Source organism: Apis cerana, linkage group LG10 (assembly GCF_029169275.1).
Source record: "Apis cerana isolate GH-2021 linkage group LG10, AcerK_1.0, whole genome shotgun sequence".
NCBI lineage: Eukaryota > Metazoa > Arthropoda > Insecta > Hymenoptera > Apidae > Apis > Apis cerana.
In genome coordinates, this window is record NC_083861.1 from 8,819,961 (window position 1) to 8,840,907 (window position 20,947).

General features: G+C 48.8%; 1 protein-coding gene across 10 annotated transcripts in view; it reads left to right on the plus strand.

Moving 5' to 3' along the window:
- The window catches only part of LOC107999525 (uncharacterized protein CG43867), an 86,100-nt gene that overhangs the window by 47,062 nt on the left and 18,091 nt on the right, over positions 1 to 20,947 (plus strand). For 2 of the 10 annotated variants that reach the window (XM_017059432.3, XM_062080128.1), the window contains exon 1: positions 1,110 to 6,194. The exons of 6 other annotated variants lie outside the window; for them this stretch is intronic. In XM_017059432.3, the coding sequence (XP_016914921.1) occupies positions 6,120 to 6,194 (75 nt within the window). In that variant the 5' untranslated portion in view covers positions 1,110 to 6,119. Of the gene's footprint in view, positions 1 to 1,109; positions 6,195 to 20,947 lie in introns of those variants that run through there. 2 more of the 10 variants (XM_017059433.3, XM_017059434.3) reach the window with 2 other exon arrangements.

Genomic DNA, 20,947 nt, shown 5'->3' on the forward strand with positions numbered 1-20,947 from the left:
CCAACCGAATTCCATTCTTTTAAAACTGGCCGTTAATTAATTGGCGGCCATCTCTGTATTTCCCGAACTCGGCTACAAACATCCCCCTCGAGTTACCTCGAGTGAAATTGCGCGATTAAAACCTCCCCTCCCTCTTATCTCGTCAAATAAAAACTTGCCCCAAAAACCATCAAACCCCTTCGAACCACTTAAAATCAATTTACTCTCTCTCTCTTTATCTTCCTTTTGGGAAACTCTTCGTATCCGCGGCGCGTGAATTGAAGTTGGAGAGGGGAAAAAATAAAAAGAAATGGAAAAAATCGAAAATAGCGAGGTTTTCGAAATCGCAGGCAATTACAGCAGCGCGTAAAGCTGGTTACGCGCGTCCCGTCATAGCCGCCCGTCGTTGTCGACTCGTAAAACGTCACCACGAGTCGGGCGTGGTGACACGTTGACGACCACGAGGCGAGATCATCCCGGGGCGCTCGCATCCTGCCCACGTTTCCGTGTTGTCCAGCCCGCGCGCCGAATATCAAGTGCCGGCACTCGTCTCCGCTTCCGCTATCGGTTTCTTGCGGTGACGGGCGTCGATGCGATAACGTTACGCGACGATCCGAGACGAGACACCGTTCGACGTGCCTCGGCAGTGTATTTAAAAGGAAGGAACAACCACTTTTCTCGTTTCGCCAATCGAGAGTGCCAACTCGAAACTTTCCTTTGTTTTTCTTTCCTGCGAATGCAAAATCGATCTCGATAACGTTACATATCTCGAGGAATTTAACGGGACACGATGGTAAACTTGTGCCAACTAACTCGGATATCTACAGGTATCCATCTGTCAGAACGGGGCCTCGATCGATCTCCGTCCGTCTTTCCAAGAAAAAAGAAGATTCGCGCGACCCTCGGTTCACGCTCGGTTAAATCCACTCTATGTATTTCGTATATAACAATCTTGCTATCGCGAAAAAACACACGAGGAGTTACGCAATCCTCGTCGCGAGCATCCCACGAGCAGCTGCCCTTTCCCTCCCTCTCCTATTCCTCTCTCGAACCCAGTCACCCTCGCTCGTGTCCGTTACGTAACCCTTTCTCGAAAGTGGGAGTAAAGAGCGGTAGGCAAGAGTTGCGCGAAAAAGGTGATTACGAGCGGTTGTCAGCGCGAAAGGAGAGAGAGAGAGAGAGAGAGACGACGGTGGAGAAGGAGAGGAGCGTGGGTGAGAGGGCAGGAGAGGTTGCGGCTACAATTTGGCAGGATTCCCGATTCCGTATTCTGCAGTGATCCGCTGCATCCCCGTGCAGCGCGCGTGCTGTTGTTATTGTTGTTCACGGTGGAGGAACACGGAGAGAAAGAACGAGAGAGAGAGAAAGGGGCACGCGAGCTCGAGCGGGACGAGGATAGCGGGCATTTTTGTTTGGGGTTACAACGCGCATGTGACGTACGCCACGCTCTCTCCCTCTCTGTCGCTGCCTCTGTGTATATGTCTCTCTCTCTCTCGGTGGCTCGAGCACAACTCGAACACAACGTTCCCTCTCAGTGGCCCGTGAACCGCGACCGGAGCAGCACGGTCTCGTTGTCGTTCGATCGATCATCGCACCGACGGACACGCGATCATCCCCTCCCTTTTTCTTCCCACGTAAACCACTTTCTTCTTCCTCTCCCCTCGCCGATACACTCTCCACGACACTTCCGTGCCTCACGATGGAAGTTTCCGCTCGACCTTGCCTGTGACCACGCATCTTTCCTCACGCCGCGAATCAGTGACGCGAATCTTCGCCACGATCATCGCCTCGACTCGTGGACGATCGGTGTTTTCGAGAAGAAGAAGAAGAGGAAGAAGGAAGAGGTGGTAGTGGTTGTGGTGACGGTGGTGGTGGTCGACGATCGTCGATTGAATCGTAAAATGAGCACGATAAACTTGGAACTCGATTATTGGTGAAAGGATTTTTAACCGCCCTTTGGTCGATCGAGGATACGGCGGGACTCGTATCCACTCGGTCGATTCGAATCGAAATCGTTTTGTAAAAGGAAAGAAGTGGTGTGGTATAATCGGTCGATTGAAGACACTCGACGCGACGGTCGTTCGGTTGGACGTTATCGAGGAAAGTGGCCGCGCGGTTTAATTCGGTTTTATTCGCGGTTTAATCGACTCGTGAAATGACGATCGTAAGACACCCTCGGTAAGGGTAATTAATTGTCGCCCCGATTCTCTCGCTATATTAACCGTGTGCGCTCTCTCCTTCTCTCTTCTATTCTCATACATACCTACCGTAGTTGCCGCTTTCACGTGGGTCGATCGGTGACGCCGGGTTTTCTAATTAAAAATCGCCGCGCATAATTAAACGGATTTCGTTAACGCGCGAACGTTAACGAAGTTACGGTAACGAGGATTCCGCGTTGTGCTCGAGGCGCGAAAAGCAGGAGAAGGGAGCGCGCACGCGACCAGCCTAATAACCGGGTCCGAAATCGACGTTCGACGTCGGACGAGGGCGACGACACCCCCATCGAGCACCATTTTTCCCAACCCTATCATTTATTCACCCGTTCGCGAGACGTTGAATCCGCGATCCGATGAATTATTCTCGTATTCGTTGTACTCGTTGCGGATGAACAGGCACGCCGTTCTCTCCACGAGAGGGTGGGGGAGGGGCTGCACCGCGAAACACGCTTAGTAAGAAGTTACGTATTTTTATGAAACGATCCACGTTATGGAGGATAACGTGGGATCGTGGAGTTTTTGTTTCGCATCGATGCGAAAGGAAAGGGAGGTCTTTCTCTCCCTTTTTCGAGTATCTTTGCACTTTTCGTTTACGATGTCGTACAAGTTTTCTACGACGAAGTTAAGGATGGCAATAAACCGTCTCCTTCCCTATCCTTCCGCGTTCAACTTTCTTCTACCCTTTACGGGAATGACGCGAAGCTTGTTTCGAGTTCCCTTCTCGTTTTGGATCCGGATGTATCGGAGGGTGGTCGAGCAGCTGGAACGCGATCGAATGGCAGGTGTCGGTCGATCCGAAAGCAGAAATAGCTGTTGTTCGTTGCGGAGTCGTGATTGCGACACGCGTCGTCCGCCGCCAAGATAATTAGCAAGTCCTCGCGCTCCACGATACTAATTAGCGGGTAAACGCCGCGCACTGGCGCGCGAGAAAAATCGAGGGATCTTTTCGCGCTGGTAATTAATCGGTCCCGGCTCGAGTCCTAGCCAATTAGCAGAGTGCTCGACCGAGCGTGTGCTGCTGAGCCGACGTCTCTTTCGAGGGCCCTGAGCTGAATCCCCGAACGAGAATCATCGCACCCTCCTTTGTGCCTTTTCTTCTCCTTCGTATCGCGCGTGGATGGATCAATTGCCAGGTGTTGTTTCAACCGTCGTCGATTCCCATTCGAAGCTCATTAAACGCGCGTGACAGAGCGATTTAAAGATCGTTTTGACAGGAGGGAAGGAACGAACGATTCGAGGGGAAGAATCGAAAAGGGTTGTGAATGGAAACGAGAGCGCAACGAGTTGTTCGTTTCGCGAAAAATGAAAACAGACGTTCAATCTGGGACGACGTCGAGTTACGCGGTCACCGTGGAGAATTTAGGATGTGGTCGATCGGTTGCGCAACCGTTCTCCATTTCCTAGTTTCGCTCCCTCTCTCTCTCTCTTCGTCTATGGCGTTTAATCCGTCGATTTAACCGGCTAGCTCGCGAATACCCGTGCAAACTGGTACGTACGCGGTGAAAGAGAGGTAAAAGGCTGCATTGTCGATCGTATTCGGGCGGTATCAGTTTCCATTGGACGGGCGACGGGTGGTCCCGGCCCTTTTTCAATTAAGCTTTGATCACAGGGACGAGATAAAACGCGTCGGCTCGGGGCTCGGCTCGTGTCGAGAGCTGAAACGAACATCGGTCGATCGGCGGTGGGACGGAGAGACGGAGAGAAGACAGAGAAGAGCGCGACGAGGGGCAATGCGACGAGACTCCTCTCTCTTTCTCTCCCTCCGCGATAAATGGACAAAAAGAAAAACGTTGGTTTAGCGGAATCACCTTTCGCCCCCGATCGCTTTTGACGCGCCGTGTCTATCCACTTATTATACGTCGACGAACCGTGTGCCCTCGTAACCGGCGGATCGGCGGAAACGCGGGATCCGATCTCTCCGATTGTTTGCGATTAATGGAGTGAAAAGTACTTGCTCGCCTTTTTTAACGCCTTTTAATCTCCCTTTTGCTTTCGATCGATATATCCACCGCCGTGCAAACGGAAAAATTCCATCTTCGGTTTCGATCGGAATTAAGATAAAAGAAAAAGGAAAAAGAAACAAATTCGTAGCTCGAATACGTTGGCCCATCGATCCGGAAGATAAACGAAAGCTCGATCGAACGAACGGTCCCGTATTCGCGTGTTTGCGGACATCGCCATCACCCTGTCGAGTTGGCGTTTCGGTTAATTAAATACCCGTAGGAGCGACTTCTCTCTTTGACCCGCGAATTAATGATTCCGTTCCTCGAACACGGACGATCGACGACGTGGAATCGTGGCAAATCCTATCCGATGATCGAACGTCATCCGGGCGTGAAGAAAAGGAAAAAAAAGAGAAAAGGAAACCGAGTCATTTCCCAGCGATTTCAGCATCGCATCCAATTGCGTAAAAAATTAAATCGATCCTCGTCGCGTACGAGGATTCGTACTCGTCTCTCGCGGGAAATTAATCGGTGAATCTCGGCTTCCCGTGGCAATTAGCGAAATCTCGGGATCCGTGATCGAACCGCGCATTTTTTCCGCTCTGAGAAAATTAATAAAGGATCGAGACTCTCTCGAATCGTCTTCGCGAATCAACTTTACGACGAGACTTTTTTTTTCTTTTTTGGCGAAGCGAACGATATCCGCCCTCTGTAAAAATCCGTTGGAGACACTCGTAACGAGTTGGCGGAGAATATACAACGAATATAAAACCGAACCGTGTTTCTTCTACTCTCGGCTTTTGACGCTTTTGAATTTTCGAAACGTGCGAACGCGAGAAGGGGTTAACGCCTCCCGACACTCGACTACTCGCGTTTAATCTTCCCGGATGGAGCCATGAAAATTGTCGCTAAGATTACCGCCGCTCTTAAATTAGAATTCTCCGTTCGTTCCTCCACGCTGGACGAATCGATACCACGATGCGATAGTGTGTTGTTGCGACGAGAGAGAGAGAGAGGAGCGTCTGAAGAAAGATTTTCCGTGACGCGTTTTTCGGTGGCCAGGATTAATTATCGTCGGAAAGGAGCGAGTTGGCGGGGGAGAAGGGGAAGAGACGTCACATCCGACGCGCGTTTTCTTTCTCGGATCGGTCGTCGACTGTTTCTCTTTCTCTCTCTCTCTCTCTTTCTCTCCGTTTGGAGGGCTTCTTTCTCTTGGAAATCGGTCGTTCGTGCTCCAAACGGGGGCTTAAAAATATCCCACCGCCCGAAAATAGTCGATTCGTGCGTGCGAGCACCCTCAACGTCCTCGTCGCGGTGCCCGTCGCGAGAAAGTCCGCTTCTTTTTCGTTCTTTTTGCTTTCGCATTTTCACGAGGAACAGTTGGAAAGCAAATAACTACTCTTCTGCGCGAATAAATTCTCCCGTTTTAATTCGTACGCCGATCGAATCCTCCCGTCCTCTCTTCTCCTCTTTCACCGATTCTTTCTTCTCTCGGAGGGAGGACTTCTCGATCTCGTGATCGACAGATTTCTCGAAGAATCGTCGAACCGCTTTAAAGGCTCCTTAAAGGGTTCTCGATGAGTTCTTTTAAGGGAGGAAACACAATGGAAAGTTGGGGAGAGAAATCACGGTTCCTTCTTTCCGAGAGGGAGACTTCTACGGCGCTGTCGCATAATAATAGTAATAAAGCATAGTCGATTCTTTCGTTCTCGAGGCTTCCTCGAAGGAATTTACGGAATTCCAAGTAGCCGCGTACGTGGGTTCCTCGCTTAGGAAACGAAATAGTTCGATTGCGTGAAAGAATAGAGATCGTGTGCTCGATGGGAGATGGTGTCCCCCGCGTAATATCGCGAGCGATGCAAGAGTCGAAGAGGTTTAGAGTGAGTTTCCGGCAAAGGAACTAGCGGAGGAGAGGGGAGCGAGCGCGAGTGAACAGTGCGATCGGGAAGTGCGAGCGGCTGTGACGAGAAAACTGTGACAAATGGTTCAACCAGTGCGCACGGAGAACAACAACTCCGCCCTGGACATGGAGTCGCTCGAGGAGATGCTCCGCAAGGTAACAACTTTCCAACAACTTTCGCAAAAAAAAAGGGAAAAGGTTCTCTCCCACAAGTTTCGAACGCGCGCTCTACATCGTCGAGGATCCATATCTCAAACGCGTGCCATCGTCGTAATTCAGATTATAGGAAGATGTAATAACTCCGCTTGACGAGCGAGAATTACGTGAGTCGAAAGGACGGATAGTGGAGGGGAAGGGAGAAGGAAAGGTTTTTTAACTGCTACTTCCTGTAATGTATTCCGTTAGGCAGCGCTGAATGGACCACTTAGCGAGTATCCCGCACGCATGTGTGCCGGAGAGAAAGAGAGCCTCTCTAGCGTAAGCGCTTTAATTCTAAAGCCTTCCTCCTCCATATATATATATATATATATATGTGCGTGTGTGTACCCCCCTCGACCCACCTAATAACCACGCTAATGGTCAATTCAGCAGAAACTCCCCCTCACCCATCGAGGACTATCGAGGACTCTCGTGTCGCGTTTTTTCCACCCGACCCTCCCGTAATTTTCACCCCTCGCGGCCGAAAAGAACAGCGTCCGACCGAATGTCGGTGAAAACGATATGCCCCCTCCCTTCTTCCTTCTTTCTTTCTTCGTTGGTGGCAAAAGGGGAGCGAACAGAGCGGGTCGAGTGGGTGTGGACAAATAAGCGATGGAACGAGAACGAGGAAGTACCCTTTAGGAATTATTGATTCAGGAAGCGCGGCTCCTGTGGACAAACTTTCTCCCGGATTGGTTAAATTCTTCCGCCGTGGCTCTCTTTTGTTTCCGACCACCGGAGTGTTGGCCGTAATGCGTGTGTATGCCGCACTACGTGGACAAGGAGGAGGGTGCTTCGCGGACACTCCTCCTCCCTCCTCCCTCGAGGGGACCGTTCCTCTCGTTAACATAAACACAGACTAAGTTGGAGTGGCCAATATCGATCCGAGTGGATAGGATAGTAGCGAAACACGAGTGTATACTGAGAAAATATTAACCGGATATCGGCCCTCCGTTTTCCAGTCGCGATAAAGTTACCCGCGATATTAATCTATCGATGGAATAACATTTCCTTTAAAAAGGAACGCTTCGTCGTCGTTGTTTGCGCAAGAGCTTGAGAAGAAGCTCCCGCCGATTTTTAACTCGGAATTCGCGATCGAGAACGCACATCGAGGATATTTCGATCGATGGTCAAACGCCATCCGCCGCGAAAAAGAAAAAAGTGTCTTTCTCCCTGAACGAGTCGCGTCCTCCTTTCTTTCCTTTTTACGAGCTTTTCCCCGCCACGTCCGGCGGACGAACGTTTCACGCGGCTTCCTTCTCTCTTTCTCTCTCTCTCTCTCTCTTTTTCTCTTCTAACTTTGGCTTTGCTCGACGGAGAACGAGACGAGGCCCCGAAGGCAGAGAGAGGAAAAAAGCTCGGGTAACTGCAGTAATGTAGCTTTAATGTAACGCGCGAGGGAAAGTCGTTTCCCTTTGACGATTTTCCACGTCAAACGGTCGCGCTGATTTTCACGTGCCAGCGTATTAGCTTCCTTTCTCTCTCTCTCTCTCTCTCTCTCCCTCTCTTTTTTCCCACTCGCCACCAGCTGTCTCCTCCGGCCGCTCTGCATTTTTCTGCTTTTAGTCAGAGGTTCATCAGCGGAGAGGAGTGGTGGGCGAGGAAGGGAAAAAAAGCAAAAGCTCTCGATGATCGGGTAAAGCTGTCGCGCGACAGATTCCGGAAAGATGGATCGTTTGCCGAACGGTTCGTCGCTTTTGCACGCCAGATTCAATCTCTTTTCCCCCCTCTTTCTCTCTCTCTCTCTCCCTTCGATATTTTTTTTTTCGTTTAGGCCGATCTTTGAATCTTTATTCCATCCCTTCGTAAAAAAAAGAAGGGGAAAGAGAGAGAGAGAGAGAGAGAGAGAGAATTTATCCCGAAAATTGGAAGAAAAGATATTTTCTTACCTTTTTTTCCCCCTCCTCCCCCTTTTTCACCTGAACCACGTTTCGCACGGGTCCGCGAGCCAGTTGATCTTTTTCTCGGCGGCATCTACTTCTGATTCGAACGTTTCCAGCATGGCTCATGAAACATTCATGGCCGATGGCCGCGGAAAAGCACGGTGAAATTATAAACGGTCCTCTCCTCGCCCTGGGCCGGTTTATTTCGCGTGTTTCGCCGTGCTACACCGTGGCTATTTTCATTTTAATTGGCGTTTGTTAAACCCTGTCCCCCCTCCCCCTCTATTTTTCATTACTTCGACGCGGGTGCAATCCGTCCACGTCCACCGAGGAAAAAAATCGCCGTCCACCGTGTAATTGTCGCTCAAAAGGCCAAATTAACCATACTCCGCCGACGTTCTTCCTTCTTCTTCCTTTTTTTTTTTTTTTTACCAAGAGGAGAATTAAACTCGGTTCAAAGGGATCCATTAAACGTCGCTTCGTATGTAAAACGTCTGGGCGGCGTTTTCAACGCGATTTTTTCCGATCGAGGGGAAACGTTTTCCATTTCCGCCCGTGTTTTGCGATCGTTCAGAAAATAATACGTCACGAGCTGTTACCGGTTGGTACAAAGATAATCGGCCGAATTTATTGCCGAAACTTGTTTACGCTTACACCGTTCAACAAACCGAGCCTTGTAACACCGATAACGACAAAAGCAACTAGATACCACGTATCCTCCTCCCCCTCCTCCTCCTCCTTATTTATACAATCTTATCGCGATAATGAAATCGGGGCGAGATATTATTGTTTCAACGTCGAAATATTCCCCAAAGATATCATATACCTTTGCCACCAGGATCCCCTGGAAAGGAACGAAGCAAAGACCGAGCAAAAACCGTTCGAGACCGAAACTGGTCTCCCTACCCGGGTTTATAATTTATGCATGGAACGCGTAATCCACCGTTGGTGGATTTGCATAGCCGGACCGCGTAAAATAACGCTTAAATAAAGCGCATCCGCCACCACCCTGTGTGCACGCCCGTCTCCCGTTTCGTGTTTGCCGTGTACAGGGGGGACACCGGTAATGCGGGACCATTTGTCCGCGAGAATGGAGCAGTTAATTGTCTCTCCGTTACCGTGCAATTACGTTTGTCATGCGAGATACAGCCGGCCCGGCGTGCTTGCCTGCTTCGCCGTCTTCGCAATTAGTCGCGCAATTAGCGTTTTCTTTGCCCCGATATCGGGACGAAGATTGGTAAAACGGATAACGGGGGAGGGAAGCGGAAAGAGAAGAGAGATTCGGTTAAGAATATATCCAGCTATTTCCCCGGCAAGGTAATTTCGAACGATCGGGATCTCGGGTTGGGTTTCGAAAACGCTGCTCCTCCTCCCTGTATAAGAATGGAAAATTTCGCTTCGAGGGGAAATTTCGTGGCGACACGAGGAAGAACGAGATCGCGGAAAGTTGGGCTGGAAATCGGTTGCTTGTTCGGAGACTCGAGCGATTTTTGTTCGTAAAGAGGAGAAGAATTAGGAGAAGAGAAGGAAAGGATTCCTTTGATTCCCGTGATCATCGAGCGTGAGAGTATCTCTCTATCGTTGGAGGAGAGGAGGTAACAGTTGGAAAACAGGGTGGAAAAGCTCGAAACGAACGATCCCTCGACCGACGGATGACAACGACGACGATGATAAAGCTTCCTCGTAGCCCGTGGTCGTTGCCCTCCCCTCTCTCTCTCTCCTGGAGTTACGTCTTAAAGGAAAAATGAAGAATTCTCTCCCCTATGGCCGCTCGTATCGCTTAGCAAACGTGCAGCCAGTCGAAATTGCATTGGCAGCGGTGCAACTCGCCTCGAGCGCGAATATTGTTATTTAAGAAACAAGGAGACTTCGCTCCCCCCCTTTCGAGGGCGTCTCGTCTCTTTCGAAACTTGGGAAAATGGAGGGAAAATTGGAGGAAGGAATTGGAAGGGTTTCCCTTGCCGATAACTCGGCGGAGAAGTTGGGCCGAAAGTTAAACTCGAGGGGCCATCGATGCGGAAAGTATCGGAGAAAAACGTTTGCGCGGCTCGTTAATCGGTAGCTCGAGATCAATTTCAATTTTCGACGAGGAGGAAGCCGCGAAGTAAATGGGCAACTAACGAGGGAGAGGCAAGTTTCGCGAACCTCGGGCAAACATTCGCCTCGTTTTCCCGCGAGGTTTCCCTCCTCCGTCTACATCATACGAGGGAATTACGAGCGTGTGTGGTAGACACGGGTGGCGACAGGCGTAACGAATCGTGTAGCGAGGAATTGGAGGATCGGTCGGTCGGAGAACGGAAACAAATATCGCTCTGCCGGTTAACCGTTTCGCTTCTTCCGCCCCTCCGTCCTCGGTAAATAGACCGCCCTCCCGGAATCCGATCCCTCTCCTATATATCCACCAGAGAAGTTTCTTTCGCGTTCAACCGGGCCAGTAAATCTTCCCTTAACAATTTCGAACGTTTCTCGCGTTTACGCGTTAACGAGTGAAAATCAAGATGAAGAGAAATTTTGAAAAGTGAACGCTCTGCGAGGCTGGAAAAAGGTGAAAATTTGATCGGGGAAAAGATACGGCGTTAAATCCTGTGGAACGATCGACGAGGGGGTTGCGCGCCCTCCCCGCTGGCAGAGCATTCGCGACACCACCCTCCTCTCCTGTTAAAAATGAGACTATTCGCGAGCACTTTGGCGCGAAACGGCGGGACGCTTTGTCGGAAAATGGTGAAAATATTTCAGGGGCTTTTCCAGGCCGGGGTTGATGCCATCGATATAATAAGAGGCACGGATGGCACGGTGGGGCTCTCTTCTCCAGCCCCCTGCCTAAGCGCAGACCTCATCCGGCCCCGATAACTTCTCCCACAGGCAGAAAATAGAAACGGATAGTAGTGGTAGGGGTGGCTTATGTCTCTCTCCTCTCGCCCCTCCGCGATATCCATCCTATTTTTCTTTTTTCATCCGCCTCTCCTCCTTCGTCCACGTCTTCCCTCTCCTGCCTTTCCTCCTTCCCTTTCAAAAGACTCGACCGCGACGTTAACCGCGCGATCCGAGAATCATTAACGTTGTCCTCGCGCGTGCGCTTCGTGGAAATTTACGAGCGTGGAGCAATTATGGCCGGTTCAAAGGCGAGCCTCTTAAAACGATTCCCGGTAAACGATATTTTCGAACCTTTTAGGCGAATGGAAAAGCGAATCTCTTAACCGGAATTGAACGCATATACCGCTCTTTCTCTCTTTCTCTCCACAACAGAATTTTTCCAATTTTTCGGTCGATCGTTGCTCGCCCCGAAATTCATCGGTAAATATTTCTCAAATCGGCGATCTCGCCTTTTGAGTTCAAATATACGCGCGAATGAAGCAGTTGGTTGCTCGACGAGATCGAAGGTCGCTGCTCCTTTTCTTTCTCCCTTCGTCCCCAACGAAGGGGGAGGTCCATCCATTTTTACGCGTCCAACGCGGTTCCATCTTAATCCGTCAGATGGGGAGAGGGAGGGACAAGATCCGAGAAATAGAGAGCGTCGCGCGCTCTCTAATTCAATCTTGCCGGAACGAACCGTCCGACTCGATTATACAGGCCGTGATATACATCCTTGCAGAGGACGAAAACCGCAAACGTGGCACGATCTTGGCCCGCTTCCGCTCGGGGGATGGGGAAATTTCGAAATCGAATTTCCAGATTATCTCCGCTCTCTGCCTCTTGGCGGTGGATTCCCAGCGACGAAGTGACTCGGCAGGGTGGGGGAGACTCTTTGACGGTAATCCTTTGACTATCCCCCGTGCGTGCTAATTCGATTCCCCGTTTAAACAAATCTCTATATTAAGGCCCCGCGTCGAAACGGAGGAATCTCGATCGAATTTCAATCGTTCCTTATTAAATTAATCCCATCTAGCAATAATTAAGCCTTTGAGAGGCCACTTTCGCTCCTCGTAGCCGTTTTTCTTGTTTTTTTTTCAGTTCAATTAGCGAGCTACCTCGGTCCCTCGACCTAGCGCTCGACCGAGATCCCATATTTCTCCGAAAACGTGGGGGGAACAGGGCCGGTTCGTCCCGCAAAAAGCCGCTTAGGCGACCACGCGAAGGGCGGAAAAGCCTCGACAGCCGTTGTTTCCATCCCCCTGCGTGGATACACGGCAAAGTCGAAAGACGTGTTTTTCCAGTTTTCTCGACCATCTCCCTCCGAGGAGATCCTCCCACCTCCCTCGTGGTGGGGGTGGAAAATCCGCGATGCGTGAGGGAAAAGGATACAGGGGATTGTATCTCCTCTCGAATTTCACTCGTTCTCGTACTCAATTCTTCTCCGCCGATCCGTTTAATCGTGAGCGAGTCTCGTTGAAAATTGTATCTCACTCCACTCGCATACGCCTTTTCGTGAGCATCTTCTCTCGAAAAATTGCCAATTGTGGACAATTGACCGTGAAAACGGCGCATGGAAGGGAGGTTCGTTAAAACGTTGGGCTGTACGCGATGCGGGCGAAAATTAAGGCTCTCCGTGGAGTAGGAGGAAAAGAGAAAAGAAGGAAGACTGGGGTTGTTAGTCAGAGCAGGAGGAGTCAAGGGCGGTTTGAACGGCTCGCCCCGTTGAAAAATGCATAACGAGGCGAGCACGGTCGGTTGGCTCCGCTGCGTGCGGGCATAATATCAGCTGCGGGGAAACGGAGAAAGTGGCTGGACAGGTTGGTAACCAGCCGGCATGCGGCGGAATGGACAGGTGTCGGTGACCTTGAAACCGTGCACCGCGCGCCTTCCGCATTCGTGAACAATCCGCGCCAACCAAATAATTCAAATTATAGCCGGACGATCGCCCTCGATCGCTCTTCTCTTCTCTTTTCTATCCACGATCGGATAAATTCGCTTTCTTTTTCTTTTCTTCTTTTCTTCTTTTTATTCCTTTCCCCCGTTTCGATCATCCGAGCTATTATTCTGTGGAGGAACAACGGGGTGGATTAAAAGTCGAATTCCAGTGACGAGGGAAAATGGAGAATTTGCATCGAGCTCGCAGCGTTGCTCGGATTTCAGGAGAGAGGAGGGAGAGGAGTCTTCGCCCTTGCTCGGCCGCGTAACGGGCCAATAAAACACTACGCGGGACGCATCTGGGTTACGAGCCGGGAACCTCGTTTCTTTATCTCGCGTATTATCCTGAACGATTCCCTCCAATCCTCTCCACGCTGTCGGCCTCGCAGATGGAGATTCCATTCCTCGTCACTGTCCTCCTCTGTACACCGATAAACGTTTAAACCACCCTTTTGCTCGTTCTTCTCTTCCTTGCGTACGTTTTAAGATCCCTCTTCCCCTATCGAAAAAGAAAATAAAAATAGCAAAATACCTGGTTTGTTTGCGAGAACCTGTTGAGGAGAATCCATGTTGAAACCAAGTCTTTTGCATCCCGCGTTTTCCCGAGAATTTACATCCCGTTGATTTATCAGTTTGAGAGTAGAGATTAAACCGAATCCATTAAACCGATTAAAGGAATTACGCAACGTGCTTTATGGAAATATATATATATATATATTCGTTCCATCGATTAAAGGGAAAACACGGTTCGCGAGATTAGTATTCGGATTCTAGTTGAACGGAGACCTGTGGAGATTCGTGTAGATTCTAATAGATGCCCCTGTGACCTTTCGCAGATAGATCGGACGCGCTTCGATTCGTGGTTTTATGTAAAAGAGGACTCGCGAGAACGCCGCCGTATAAGGAAGAAAGAGAAAGAGAGAGAACGGGGTATTATTCACCCGAATCGACGCGGCCGACCGATTTCTCCCATCGAAACGGCCGCTTCACGTTCGACTTATCGCGACACAAAGCGTCGCTTATCAGCTGGAACACGCTCTCTCTTTTTCATCTCCCACCAATATTTCCAAACTGGTGGTTCGATCGATCCGTTCGATGGGGAATCTTTACCATTGAAATGCATTAACTCGCAACCAATAAAAGGATAGGTAAAAAGGAATGCTTGGAAAAGGAATTCTTCTCCTCTCCTTCCTCTAAGCATGCGAATTCGTTACTCTTGGGGGAAGGGGGAACAATTTTACTCTCAAATGGATCGTCATTATTTCGAATCTATTTACTTGTGTTTCCCAACTATATTTATGTTTATACGAAAAAAATTCTCATTCTCTCTCTCCGTCGAAATTACCTATCTGTGGAAAAACAAAAACCTCGGATTTACTTTAATTGGTACGTCGAAAGGAAAGAGAGGCTGCCATTGGTTTTTCCTCCTCCATCTCCTCCTCCTTTTTTCCTAGATTTACATCCCTTTGTCCCTCGAGTATATCAGGCAACCACGAATTTTTGTGGTTCTTCATTTCGTCGGAAGCGTTTAATTATTATCACGATCGGGAGAACAATGTGCCACGGTTTTTACGGATAAAAAAAGAAGAAGTAAAAGAAGAAGAAGGAGAAGAAAGGAGAATAACATAGAATTCCTAGAGGGTGGATGTGCTGTGCGGAACGAATTATAGCCGCAAATTATCGTAAAACTCGCGCCACTCCGGCGAATTCTTCCGGGGGAGCGTAATTAAAAATTGCAAGCGTTTTAAGTGCACGCGTATATAAACGCGAACGATACCATCGCTTCTATACTCCGTACAGTACTTTCTCGTATCGAGAAGTGTTACGATCGTTTCAACGGATAATAGATCCTTGATCGATTAAAATTTCCATAAATATCTTCGTTTAAACTTTCAAAACTATCCTTTAAACGTGACCAAAGATTCGTCCGTTTCAAATATACGCTCAATGCAACGTGAAGAAGAAAGTACATCGAATAAAGAAACATCGGTCGATGCCCGATTCCGTGGATCGTTCGATTGGAACCGCGTGTTTAACCTGTTCGAACCCGAACGAGGGTTCCAAACCCTTGAGTTGGAAGGAGTATTTCAAGAAAATACGATTATGACACCGTCTCTCCGATTTCGGAGCAGGTTGCGCCCGGCTGATTTTATCGGTACACGCGTGTAAATACGCAGAATAGGTGCTCGGCGACTCGTGCAGGGCCGAGTTTAACGCGACCGAGACGAGTCCGCAAACGACGCGCATCCAAGGGAGAGAAACCATCAGGACCAGTGAGTTGCCTCGTTAATTGGAACGCGCGAATTCCAGAGACACCCGTCCCCTGTTCTCCAACGATTCGATCATCGTCGATTCTTTCGAAAGTAAGGATTTTTCGAATCCTTAGGGAAAAGGGAGGAAGAGATCCTCGAATCGTGATGATGGATCGTCGATATCGGTCAACGAACGCTCGATGCACGCGATAGTTAGATTACTTGCTCGTATCTCGATGCGACCATCGCTAACAGACGGCCAGTGACGTCTCTGTTGCCGAAGTTAGGCCGAACAATGGTCCCCCGCCCCCATGGAACATCTGTTGACAACAGTCGATATCTGGAGGAGGGACAAGCATCCTGGCTAATACTCGCGAGACCCAATTACGACATTCAACCTGGCCTATCCAACTGTGTCAATCATCGGGGACAGGGGAGGGGGAGGAACAACGCGCTGCCCAATCAACGCGCGAGATATTGGCCGGCCAAATTTATTTATCCGGCCGTATCGACGTGGCGTTTATATCTGGCAAGAGTTTTAGCGCGATAGATTAGCGTGGAACGGGGAGGATGGAGAGAGGAGGGGTGGGCAATTTCATTCGGACGAAATTTTCGTCTTTCTCCTTCGGCTTCCCTTCAAGTCCACAATTACCATCGTCGAGCACTCGCCAGAGAGAGTTTCCAGAGAGCTGTAACCAGGCGAATCTCGACGCAGACGATACTTAAGGCAGGTTCCATGATTGCTTCCGCGCCCGGGAGACCTAATTATCAACCGGTCGACCCGTCGTCGCGCGAGTTTCTCCGTGCATACGAGTCCAAGTTCCGCGGTGCCCGTGCACTCCGCCGACCCCTGCATATTTCAATCCTTGCAATTACCCCCGAGGCGTCTCTAGCCTCTGCCAAGACACGTTAAATCGGAATGTCGGGTAACCATACCGATTAACGCGTAATAACAATCCGCGGATCGATCCGGTTAAATTCTTTCTCGATATTCTTTTCATATTGCGCGGCGGCTCGTTGTAAAAACAAATGGACAAAGGAGTGGACGCGTAAGAAACCGGCTGTTGGTAGACGTATGCAAAAAGATTGTTGGCGCGTGTCTTTATTTCGCGTACGAACGTTAAAGTTTGAATAATTTATTTTTCCGCGTTAAGGGAATCTAACGATGCGAAAGAATCGGAAATGGAAGAAAAGAGAAGGATCGTAAACACCGGTGCATAGTTTGAAGACGTCGGAAGGAGCGGAAGATGAAAGAGCAGGATCGAAATGTTCGATCGAACGTTATCCGGCGCGTGGAAAATGCGATGCGTGCTCTTGAAAAATTCATGACCCCGTGTTGTACACGAGGCGAGCAAAAGGCCGCCTCTTAGTCGAGCGACAGCCGCAAACAAAATGCGCCCGCCCCGGCTTTTCAATATGCAAAATAAATCGATCTGACCGCACGGCCGGCGATAAATAAAGCAAATATAATGCATTTTCCATTGGCCGATTTTCGCCGCCTGACCGTCGCGAAAAATCGAGTTGATCGCCCTGCAAATTAACCGGCGCCCGGAACAAGCTTTCAATACCGTGTATGAAAATTAAATTTCTCGGATATTGCGAAATGAAAAAAAAAAAAAAAAAGCGACGCGCCTACGGCCTCCTCCTATTTTTACGTACTCCGGCAATAAGGCCAGAGCGGAGGAAGGGAAGGACAAAAAAACCGAGGGGCAAAATTACATTGTTCCGCGTGTAAAGGCTTTTGTAAAATTTAAAAAAAAATTGTAAAAAAAAGGGGGAAAATTGTTTGCCGACCTGGCGGTTAAAAAATTGGCCGGTCGATGATTGGACGTGTCCGGATATCGTTTAAAGCGTTAAAAAATGTATGGGGAGAGTGGAGGGAGTTGAATTTAAATTTTCAAATTTAAAATTCAAATAAACGGAAGAGGAGAGGGAGAGAAAAACGTCCAGGGGAAGGGTAGTAGTATCGTTATCATCGATATCGATATCGGAACAAATCTTCTGTTCGCAAGTTTTTTTTTTTTACCTCCTCCGCGATAGTAAAATCCGCTCGTTTCCTTTTCAAAGGAACTTCTCCTTCTTCTTCTTCTTCTTCTTCTTCTTCTTCTCAGGTGCGAGAGAAAAGGTGCGGCTCGAACTTGGCGAGAAACGGTCGACACGAAATCCACGCGGATATCGAATCGTCGCGCCCTGCTCCTCCACTCGAGATTCGATTGTCCCGTGGCGAGGCTTTATTATAGCCGTCATCACCGTCCTCGCGATTGTTAGCGCGATCGTCGCGTTATTGTTATTGCATCGCGGCCGGAGTTGCGCTCATTTTCCCGCCTCTCAACGGCCTACGTGCCCAATTCCCATCGCAATCCCGCCCCCTCTACCCCAATTATTCTCCTCCTGTATTTTTTACACGCCATCAAATTTTCCGCCTTCTTCATTTCGCGATATTGCAAATCCGTGCATGTTTAACCCCTTCGAGGTGGAGTTTTTTCCCTCCAATTTTTGTCCACACGATTTCAAAAAATTTCGACGAACATTCCCATTGATTTCCGCGATTCGAAGAGGAGAGCAGAAAAGCATATTCGATAGGACGACGATTGGCAACGACGAGGCGAACCGTCCAACGATCTATTATCGCGTTTTCCACACCCCGATTCCCGATTTCGAATTCTAATCGGATGAGAGCGACTGTATCCGCTTCGTTCCCAATTAAAGCGCGACACGTGACGCTTCCCTAGGAATAGGGAGCGAAATTTCAAAACTGGCACGCGGCGTTTCACGCGGCCCGTCGAGCGTGAAAAAGGTGAAACGGATCGTTGATCCCGATCTGCTCGTTAGTTAGCTCCATTGTAATTGATTGATCCGCTAATAGAAGCGCGATCAATTATATCATCGCGGCCTTCCGCTCCTTCCGCATTGTCCACGGTTATAACGAAATTTGCATGGTCGGAAATTAATTCGGCTCGCGACCCGTCCTGTGCGCGGAAAATCCAGTTATCGATTTTAACGGGGATGGGATGCCTCTCCGTGTCCCGTTTCGCGCCCTCCGAACAACACCTCCTGCTGGGATATGCTCGCCGATGCGCTCGAAATCAGGATATATACGTGTTTCTAGAGGGAGAAAGAGAGAGAAATCTCGACTATCTTTCGACGGCCTATTTTTACGAATCCCACGCTCCAGCGGGAAAAATTCAGACGGCCTGCTTTGAATAAATAACGCGTCCCAGAAAGGATTCTGGCCCGGCTCTCCTCGGGAATTTCGCTTCGTTCCTCGATCTCGAATCTCATCGAATCTCCAGATTTTTATGGGACGCGCGAGATTAATCTCTCCTCTCCTCTTCTTCCTTTTCGCGAAGGAAGGAACGAGGGGAGACGATATTTCTGGAGGAAAAGATGAGCGAAGAAAAACGGGTGTCCAGGAAGAAAGGAAGAAAGGGCGAATTCGTTCTCCTCCCCTAAGGGTGGTTTGTACCTTGCCTCGTTTCTTAAACGGGCAATTAATACGAAGAGGTGGGATGGATAGGGAGGGGGAGTTGAAGGGTTTCAACGTGATAATTTCAAAGACGAGGTAGATTTCAACTGTGATAATGGGGCCGAGAAGGAGCGGGATGAAATTTCGCTAGAGGTGAAAGGTAAGGTACAACAGGTAGCATTCCTCTTAAAGACGCTTTCTTTTTTTTTCCTACAAGCTTCAATGAAAGACGAATGGAACAAAAGTACTTCTCGCTACTTTTCCCTTTCCTTGCGCAAAAATTTTCTTCTTTTCTCTTTTTTTCTTTTTTTTTTTGAAGAATATAAGTTACTCTTCCTTCCTCGCGGTCGGGAAAGAAGATTAAAACAATTTTCCGCCGCTTCGCGTACAGCTCGTCGACTGAAAACCAAGGCGCCTCGTTGAAAACCAAGCGCAAGTTGAGATTGGAAGTTGAATTAGATTTAACTTGGAAAGTCCAGTCCGTGGCAAAGTCAACGCGCGGGAAAATGGCTGAAAGTGACAATTTCCTCGTTTCGGTCACGATCCACCGTCGTTCAAACTACTTTCCCTTCTCCTGTTCCCTTAATCTCCGCCTTTTCTTCGACTTCTTCCTGTTCTCTCTAACCGGAATATCCTGTTCGGAACACACTGGAGGAATCTTTGACCGTTCGAAAGATGAAATCGGTCAATTACCCTCAAACGCAACGTTTCTTTATTATCTCTTATAATTACTCTTTTCAACGAGCGAAACACTCTATAACCACCATCCTATCTAATATTATTAACGCTCGTCTCTCGTCCTTGGTAAAAGTCTCCCTCCAATTATTATTCAATCCCTCTCTCCCTTCGTAACAAATCACGAGACGATCCGTTATCCATTATCGATTGGCCGTCGTTCATTTATCGACGCGTGCTTCTCTCAAACAATATTATATCCGTACATATGTATATATATGTATATGCTGTGTATCATATCGTAAATCGATGACGTTAATTAATAGGGACGAGATGGAAATTGATACGCGGGTGAACGTGACGAATCTAGGTCAACGGTGGCCGCCGGTGTCCACCTGCGGACCGTAATTTTCTTCTGGCCGAGGCGAGGGGCGCGCCAACCGTGCCGCTCTACCCTTTTCCGCTCGAAATAATTAATATACAAGGCACGGGAGAGCGATCCGTGGGGATCTCGGTCGAAGGAAAGCTTTTTCTCTCTCTATCTCTCCGAGGGAGGCCGACCGAGCCTCCATGAAGTGCTAATGCGCTTCCGTAAAGACCTGCACGCTGTGCTCGGCCCCGACCCCTCTTCATAAAAAATGAAAGCGTTCGCCAGCTTTTCCGTCCGCTCCCTCTAGCCAGCTCGCGATTTTAACCGGAAGGGAAACGTTGAGAAGATCTGTCGGATATAATTTAGAACGTTTGAATACGTAAAATGAGCTACGGAAAATGTAGCTGCGAAAGCAGTTTGGAAAAAGAAGAAGAAGAAGAAAGAGAAGTATTTAGGAAAAATGAAAAATTCTACGTTGGATTGTTTCATTCATGGGGGAAGCGTTTCGAAGAAATTGTCCGCCTCTGGAATTGGGCGTGATCGTTATCCATGTATGATCGGTAAGAGGAACAAAGCGTGAATTCGCGTGACGATTTTTCAAAGAGGGGCGCGTAGTGTACGCTCCCTCTGTGTTGGCGTTCTTTTTCGTTCACGCGACACCATCGGCCCGCCATAAATTCGCCGAGGGCACAAAGAGAAACGAAACCCAAGAAGGCGCACACCGTGCTTTATGTCTCGCATCACGCGATAACATTAACGAACCAATCTCGCCGCCTTTCCTCCACCCTTTTTCCACCCTCTTTTGAAAACGACGGGGGGCGAAAGTTATCGTTTCTTTCTTTCTCGACCTTTTGTCTCTACTCTACGTATCGTTGTTCTGGCCCTCTTCTTCCCTGTTTGGCCCACTTTTCCTCGCCCCTTGAAGGATTTTTTCATTCCTTAAGAGGATGACGTTGGCTCGTAACGACGTTCCTCGAGCTTTTTAACAAAATCGTCATCATCGTCTGTCTCGAGAACCACGAGAACGATCGATGGAATTTAAAAGCCATTTCTTTTCGAGGTAAATAGTTTTGTTCCTTGACGAATAATCGAGAGACTGCTCGCCAGACGCAGTCAACTTTCATTCGCAAAGGTCTAAGTGTATTTGGTTAAACGATCCGTCGGTTCAAAGATCTGTTCGTAAGTTTTAGAGAATTCTAAGAGACTCGTTCGTTTCCTCGAATTGTAACGAGTTGGGAAAAAAAAGAATAAAACGAAGCTTGTTAAATTGCTGCTCA